Below are 8,308 nucleotides of genomic sequence, written 5' to 3' on the forward strand. Positions count from 1 at the left end.
AACCCGCCGTGCGAACAAATTGCTTCGATCCATCTGACAGTCCGGTCCGCTTTTGACGTCCGCTGTCTCTGTCCAATTTTTTTTGCCGTATTTTTTCTCTCTTCTGCTGCTTGCCCGAGAACGCCATTTTGCAAAGGCCGCGCGTACACTTTATGTTTGCGGGCGGAAATCTTGCTGGCAAAGTGTGAATCTAGCAAGCGACACAATCCGGAACCGCATTGGCCAAGGATGTGTTCACCTTAAGCGAAAGCAAGTGGGTGCTTCCAGTGCACGGGTAAAGTTGGACCGCGTTCCTTCTCACCGTCCCATATATCCAAATACCCGCCGGGGTGGGTGGCAGTGCGTGGTGAGGAGAGGTGGTCGGCCCGGACGAGTACTGCCGCAGCCGCCGTTGCCGCCGCCGTCGCGAACGTTTGTGCCGGGATCGGTCGAGTGAAAAAAGTGGAAAAAGGGTGACAAAGTGCTGAAAATCTGAATTGCGAATTGCGTGTGTGACCGTGTGTGGGTTTAGGGTTGGTGAAAAGAGGGAAGGATTGTCCGGCTTCGGTCAGCGGAGGTTCTAACAGAGGGAGGGTAGACGTTTTCATCTTTGACGCAGCTCAACAAACGGCCTCAGAATGATGTTCACCGTAAGTGTCCTTGTTTTTCCCTCTCGCACATCAACGCAGGAGCAGAACCCCAGCGCACGGGAAGGAAGTGTACAGGCATTGTGCAATGTGTGTGCTCTAGTATGGCGCCTTCCTGTTTGTTGTCCCCTTAAAAAAAACACGCACCTGTTTTGAAGGGAAGGAGGAAGGGGAGAGGGTGCTGTTACGAAACTTGTACAAGCATATTCTGTAGCGCGTTGGTCATTCTCCTTTTATTGCACCCTGTTTGGTGGCCTTTCCTTCTCTCCCCTCTCAAACTCTCTCTCTCTCTACATCTCTCTCACTCTCGTCTAGGGTACGAACCAGCAGCAGGATTCGCGGTTCTCGGACAAGGAGAAGAAACTGCTGAAGCAGATGAAGTTCAGCGATAATCTCAACAAGCGGGTCGACATGTCGAAGGTGAAGCTGGACGTGCTGCGCCCCTGGATTAGCCAGAAAATCACCGACATGCTCAACATCGAGGACGACGTCATCGTGGAGTTTGTGTACAACCAGCTCGAGGAGGAGAAGTTCCCCTGCCCGAAGAAGATGCAGATCAATCTGACCGGGTTTCTGAACGGGAAAAATGCGCGCCTCTTCATGGAGGACCTGTGGTCGCTGCTGCTCTCCGCGCAGGACTCCGACACGGGCATACCGGAGGAGTTTATACAGGCGAAAAAGGAGGAAATCTTGAAGCGGGAGGAAGAGGCCCGGCTCCAGGAGGACGGTGGCCGGGGCCACCGCTCGAGAAGCCGTACCCGTGATAAGGACGACGGTGGTGGTGGTGCGGGGAAAACAAAGCCACTCAAAACTGCACCACGGCCCATGTACAAACCGGAACCGGAGGACTACATCGACGAGGAGGAAAAGATGATCGAGGAGTTCATCGAGGCGGACGTGCCGAAGGAGTCGAAGAAGGTGCTGCCGGCAGCTGTAGCACCGGCAGCGGCCGCCGCTGCTGCTGCCGTTGCTGCCGCTGCTGCCTCCGCCGGGGCGCTCGAGGACGCGGTGAAAAGTGAAAGCGCCACCAAGCCGGCGGCGGATGGGCTGGAGAGAAGTGCAAAGGACCATTCGGCTTCGCGGCGCAAATCGATGGAACGTGGCAAATCCGGTGAGCGCAACAATGATTCGCGGGCGCGTAGAAAATCGCGCGATCGTTCGCGTTCACGCACGGACCGGCGGGCGTCGTCACGTGACCGCCGAGGATCGTCCCGCGAGCGCCGATCGTCTAGGGATCGACGGCGGTCACGATCGCCCCGTCGTTCGGTGGACCGTTCGCGTAAACGTTCGAGCCGATCGCCACGGGACAAGCGCGGTAATGATCGTGATCGACGGCGTTCGCGCAGCGGCTCTGCTGCGCGGAAGGAAAACAAGAACGGTAAGCGCCTGTAAATCGGTTCTGATATCTTGTTGAGATTTGCTTCTAAAGCTCTATCGCAAGTGAATTGATTCGACCATAAATGCGTACAAAAAAAGGTTTATTTCGGCTAATTACGATCCTTCAATACTCTGAATATTTTAATAGGTAATGGCAATTCAGCCGCCTTGTCGAAGCTCCAATCCAAGCTGATGAACATGGCCGAGGGAAAGAAGGCCGAAGGTTCGAACAAGAAAAGTCCTAGTCGCTCGTCTGCCGAGTCGCGTTCGCGCAGCAGGTCCGGATCGGCAACGAAGGACGACATCCGCAAGAAGAGTGCTAGTCGTTCTCGATCCCCATCAAAGTCAAGGTACCGCTTGATAAAGCACACACGCACGATTCTTGGGCCTTTTTTTCTTAACCCTACAAAATCATCCTCATTCGCAGATCGAGAAAAGCGAAAAAGGGCCAGCAGGATGGTGGTGGTGGTGGCTCCCGATCTCACAGCTCGAACTCCAACTCGTCCGGCTCGTCGTCGTCCAGCGACAGCGGGGACGAGAAGAAATCCAAGAATGCAAAGGGCGGCGGTGGTACGACCGGCGCGGCGGCTAAAAAGCGCAACGGACGCAACAGTCGCAGCCGCAGCCGAAGCCACAGCCGTAATCGGCGGGATACGTCGCGGAGCCGTTCGGGCAGTAGCCGGTCTTCGTCGTCGCGCGGCCGCAAGCCGGATGATTTCGAAATACAGAAGAAGGAAAACAGTATCCAAAAGAAGCGTCACTATCGCTCGAACAAAGATTCGTCCGACTCAGATGCGGATGGCGGCCGGAATGCGGCAGCGGCGTCCCGTCGCCGGCCGGGCGATGGGAACGGCGGCGGCGGTGGCGGCGGCCGGTACGGTGGTCGGGGGGACAATCGGGATCGCGAGCGGAGATCGATTTCGCGCGGTCGTGGTCGCGATATGGGACCGGGCCGTGGCCGAGGTGGTGGTGGTGGTGGTGGTGGTCGGTCGAGATCACGGTCGAGAAATCGATCCCGGTCGCGGTCGCGCAACCGATCGCGCTCGCCCGGCAGAAGACGGTCCCGATCGCCCGGTCGACCAGGTGGACGGGGCAATGGGCGGTAAGTTTTGGTTTATGGTTCGTTGGCTGCGCTAATTGGGCACTTTTATCATTGGAATCATTTTACAGGGTTTTCCAGGAGTTCTCATAGCTGTGGGACACTTTATTGACTCTTTCTTATGTGAAATGAACTTAATGGACTGGGAATTGGACTAGCACCCTTGTTAGACAAATCTAACAGGAATTTTCAAGGAGCTTGTCCAAAACGGTTGCCATAGAGTCAAATTTCCAACATATGAAGTTCACTTCCAATAAGATAGTCAAAGAAGTGTACCAGTAGACTATGAGAATCCCTGGAAAATACTGTAATGCGTCATTATGTTAATTATGGCTTAACAGCAAAAGTTGTGAAGATTATAATACAAGCGTTTATTGCATTCTACAGTGATGGTAATTACGGCCGTCGTCGCTCGCCACCATCAATGCGCCCGGGTGGCCCAGGCAGAGGCTCCGATCGGGATATTCGCGATCGTGACCGTGACCGTGACCAGCGCGATCGTCCAAACTATCATCAGCAGCAGCAACAGCAGCAGCGATACTCTGGCGGTGCTGGACCGGGTCGCCGTGGTTCGTCCCGTGACCGGGACGGTGGTGGTAGAGGTCGCGATTCGTTCGGTTACTCCGGCCCCAACAACCCTAATAAGTGGCGCCGCTCCGATGAACCACCGCAACGGCAGCAGCGACAGCAGATGGGCCCGCCCGCATCGAACCGGTACGATGATCGTGAACGCAACCATCGAGAGGCTGGTGGCAACCGTTCGGCAGCAGGGCGGCGTAGCAACAGCATCGAGCCACCGCAGCAGGATCGGTTCCGAAGCAATCAGGGAGCGCGTGGCGGAGCTAGGAAAGCTTCCCAAAGCCCCGCTGAGTCGACTGGCAGTCGTCGTTCCGTGACGCGCATGTCTAATGCGCGAGATTCCACCGAAATGCTGGACGAGGGTGGAGCGCAATCAGAACGGCTTCGCAATTCGTCCGATCGAGCTCGAGCGGATAAGCCACCGCCGGCTAGAGGCGAGAGCACCGAAAGAGAAGAGAAATCACGTGCACCGGCAGCTGCTGGTGCGGGTGGTTCCGGCGGTGCTCGTAAGCAACCTGAAGCTACCGTGGTGATTTCCGATGATCGTCAATCGTCGGCGGCGACTCGTGAAGCTAACAAAGCGCAGGACGAGAGCCGCAAGCCGGCAAAATCAGCAACGAGCAATAACGTACGCGCGGAACGGTCGGAGCGGGGCTACAGCAGCAGCCTTTCGCGAACTCCATCTCCCTTCCTGAAGCCACACGAGCGTGAAGCGGCCGCCGCCGCCGCCGCAAACTCTGCCAGCACGGCCAGCACGGCCGACCAGCGAAAGCAGCAACAGCAACTACAGCAGCAACTGCAACAGCTGCAGCAGCAGCAGCAGAAGCTACAGCAGAAAGCAGCGAAGCCCACCAGCAGACACAAGAAGCGTACCAGCTCGGACAGCGACGACGACGACGACAGTTCCGGCAGCGAAAGTGATGACTCACGCGACGACTCAAAGCAGCAGAAAAAGCTGCCAGCCCCATCAACCGGTCGGCGGGGCGCCGAAGACGACGACGAAGAAGCCACCAAGCAGGAAGGCGACAAAAAGGCTAAAAAGCGCAAGCAGAAGAGCAAGCAGGAGGCTAAAAAGCGCAGCAAGCGTCGCTCGTCTTCGTCCTCTTCGTCGAGCAGTGAGGAGGAGGAGGATGATGATGACGAAGACGACCGGGGCAAAGATAGCCGATCGTCCGGCGAGGAAAGCACGGGGAAGCAACGAAAATCTCGCACGAAAGACCGGCGAGAACCAAAGAAAGTGGCCGGCAAGGGAGCGGCGGCAGCGGCGGATCATGATCGCCGTAGAAAGGAGGGCGGCGAACGTAAGACGCACCGCGACAGTACATCCTCCGTCGAGCAGCACGGCGGTAAAAGGCGGAAACACTCCACCTCGGAGAGTGGCCCGGGAGCAAGGGCAACGACAACACACCCGGAAGACACAAAATCCGGCACAAAAGCGCTTCCTCAGAGCGCAAACAGCAACAACAGTGTGTCCGTATCGTCCAAGGGGAAGGCGGTGAGTGGTAAGGGTGTGGCCCCGGGTGCGGCAGCGGACCAGCAGCAGCACCACAGTCGGGCCTCCTCCTCCTCGAGCGACGATTCGGACGACCGAGTCTCGGAGCGGCAGCGGAAGAAGGCGCGGCGCAAGGAAAAGAAACGGCAGCGCAACGCCTCGCCCGACGATGCGAGCGTTTCGTCCGGCAGCAAGCGGGACAAGAAACACAAGAAGAAGAAGAAGCACTCGAAGAAGAGTAAAAAGCATAAAAAAAGCAAGAAGAGCAGCAAGTCGAGCAGCAAGTATCAGCGCGACAGCTCGTCCTCCTCGTCGGACGAGGACGAGGCCAAATCGGTGGTGCGTACGAAGAAGAGCCTGCTTGCGATCGGTGCGAGCGGCGCTGGCGGCACGGTGATCAACGACGATCTGGAGAAGCAGCTGCGCGAGCGGGCCCTAAAGTCGATGAAAAAGCAGCAAAGCATCTCGGACTGAGCGCTGAGAGGGCAGGATCGTGAACGTTTAATTCATTGTATAGATAGGCTATAGGAGCGAGCTGTAGGGAGGGACAGATTTCATGCATCCGCCACGAACAACAAACCGTGATCTCTCCCGGAAGCGTTTTCCCTTTCTTTCTCCACAACCCCTTGTTTCATCGGTGGATACAGTGGTGACGACGACGACGACGACATCGATTATCGCGCGTAAAGCGCGGCATTACGTAGTGGTGTGATCCTGGCCGGAAATGGTGTGGAGGTACGATTTCGGCAATCGTATCGATTCTCTCTGCTACAGTACACTACTTAGATCCTATACATATAGATATATAGTGCGTAGGGGGTGTGGGTAGGGACACTTTTCGCGTTGGGGTGGAATGTGTATGTGTGTGTGTGTGTTTTGTGTGTGGAATAGCACGTTTCACGAATGGCGCGCACCGTACTACGCCCACTAAGAGGTTCTACTTTACGCGGAAGGAAGCGATACAAAAAAAATTATAAAAAGAAGAGCGATTAAAGGAGAGAGAGACACAGAGAGGGAGAGCAGATGAATTGAAGTATCGTGATTGTGCAGTAGTGCGCTTGAAGGGTTTTAAAACAGCAAATTCTGGACAAACATTTGCTATTCAGTAGTATTGAAGCGCAGGACAGGGAGGGAGTGGAGTATTTTTTTTTATTAGTACAGTTTTAGAAACCCACGACGTGTGGGCTAGTCCTTAATTTACGTGCGTTAAATTTCCACGCCGATAACGGGGGAGGGCCAACCTTTTCCAAACATGATGGTTGCCATGGCGACGGTGTTGTGCAGTGTCTAGCAAAGTGTGTTTTCCTTTCGCGTTGTCGTCACTGCACATCCATTTATTCTCTGCAACGCTCTCTCCGTTTCTATCTCTTTCCCACTCTACTTCTTTTGTATCTCTCGCTCGCTTTCTCTCGTCTGCGATCATTCTGTTTTCTTGCAATTTTAAACAACAAAATTCCAACACCCGAAAACGGAATTGCTTGTTGGTCTCTAGTGTGAGAATGTGTGTTAGTGTGTATGTGTGTGTATGTGTGTGTATGTGTGTGTATGTGTGTGTGTGTGAGAGTGTGTTCATGTGTGTGTAACGATGAAAGGCAAAAAAAGCAGTTTAAAATTTAAGTAACCAAATTAGATTAAAAATTGCATAAGAAAAAAAGGGTTAATAAAAAAAAAAAACAAACAGATAATAAAATCCTTCAACTCCCTTCACGTTTCTCCTTATCGTCGCTTGCGGTGAAATAATAAAAGCAAGAGTACAGCAATAGCAATAGTTAGCACGCAACAACACCAGCCGTTCCGTGGGTCAACGAGAAGCGTACCTATCTATTACTCTTTCTACTTTCGAAGGAAATGTAATTGAATGCACCTTCAAAAACAATTATTTAATCTCTGTGGGCAATGAAAGGAAGAAAAAAAGCGCACTCGAATGTGCTATTTAATAACAACAACTACACAAAACAGTATAAATTTGTTGATACCGAACCTTCACATGTCGCAAAAAGTACCATGGAAAAGAAACTCTTCTTCATGCTAAGAAAAGGGAGCACGTGGCAATGAGAGAGAGAGAGAGAGAGAGAGAGAGAGAGAGAGAGAGAGAGAGAGAGAGAGAGAGAGAGAGAGAGAGAGAGAGTGGGTGTTCGAAAGCGGGGGGAACAACATTAATATTGCAAACGTTGTAGAAACGCAATTCAACCAACCAAGCGAAACACAAATAAAGAATAATCATAGAAAACATTTCTATATCTGTAATCCTTTCAACGGAAAACTGTACCGTTCTGAAGTGTTGTAAAATGGAAAATAATCGAAAGAAATGAATTGTCAAGATTACTATGTTCAAACTCTATTGGCCGGTTTGGATTTAGACACTGGGTCTCCAACCGAGCATCGGTGGTTCAGTGGTAGAATGCTCGCCTGCCACGCGGGCGGCCCGGGTTCGATTCCCGGCCGATGCAATGAGCGTTTTTTATACTTTTACTTCCAAACCTTGTTTTTTACATCGCTCTTTTTCATCCACAGACATGGTATCGCCCTCGCCCAGAACACTACCATCGGCCGCCGTTAGCCAGGCACTGCAACAGCAGATGCAACAGCAGCAGCAGCAGTGGGCCTGATCAAATCTAAATATGGCCAGCCGCTTGAAACGAGCTACATCGGCGAGGGAATGGGTGGTGATGGTGGTGGCATTGCCGGCAGTCTGGACGATATCGGGCTAAATTCAGCCGCCGAAAAACTGCCAGCCCCGGAGCAGCCGAGCGACATGTCCGTGTTCTTCCCAAGTGCGTTCTTATTAGTGTTGGGAGATTCAGGATTGGGAACATTCGAAGATTCAATCCCTAGAAAGATTCGATCGGATCGGATCCCGTTTGTAGGATTTGAATCCCCAAAAGATTCCTTTGCGATTGGGATTTGATTGCGATTCGATTGGGGTTGGGATTCGTTTGAGATTGGATTGGGATTGGGATTCGTTTGCGATTCGATTGGGATTGTGATTGGGATTGGTATTGTGATTCGTTTGGGATTCGATTGGGATTCTGATTGAGATTGGGATTGCGATTCGATTGGGATTCGATTAAGATTGGGATTCTGATTACGATCGCGATTGGGATTGGGATTGCGATTGAAATTAGAGGCTGTCTC

At 53.0% G+C, this 8,308-nt stretch overlaps 1 protein-coding gene and 1 non-coding gene across 2 annotated transcripts; both read left to right on the top strand.

Annotated features, from left to right (window-relative positions):
- The first annotated feature begins 40 nt into the window (after window positions 1–40).
- LOC3289953 (serine/arginine repetitive matrix protein 1) lies at window positions 41–6,863 on the top strand. The gene is made up of 5 exons (XM_556004.4): window positions 41–629; window positions 942–2,004; window positions 2,152–2,353; window positions 2,431–3,105; window positions 3,490–6,863. The coding sequence occupies exons 1-5, from the start codon at window positions 618–620 to the stop codon at window positions 5,645–5,647; spliced, it is 4,110 nt and encodes a 1,369-aa protein (XP_556004.4). The 5' UTR covers window positions 41–617; the 3' UTR covers window positions 5,648–6,863.
- Window positions 6,864–7,552: 689 nt separating this feature from the next.
- Window positions 7,553–7,623, top strand: Trnag-gcc (transfer RNA glycine (anticodon GCC)). Its single transcript has one exon. It is a non-coding gene; the product is annotated as a tRNA-Gly (tRNA).
- Window positions 7,624–8,308: the final 685 nt, after the last annotated feature.

Source organism: Anopheles gambiae, chromosome 2, assembly GCF_943734735.2.
Source record: "Anopheles gambiae chromosome 2, idAnoGambNW_F1_1, whole genome shotgun sequence".
NCBI classification, from domain to species: domain Eukaryota; kingdom Metazoa; phylum Arthropoda; class Insecta; order Diptera; family Culicidae; genus Anopheles; species Anopheles gambiae.

Bases quoted from the DNA above. Each gene is read 5' to 3' on its own strand.
- LOC3289953 (XM_556004.4), top strand. The intron at 2,354-2,430 runs GTACCGCTTGAT...CCTCATTCGCAG, and splicing joins CGATCCCCATCAAAGTCAAG to ATCGAGAAAAGCGAAAAAGG. The intron at 3,106-3,489 runs GTAAGTTTTGGT...TGCATTCTACAG, and splicing joins GGTGGACGGGGCAATGGGCG to TGATGGTAATTACGGCCGTC.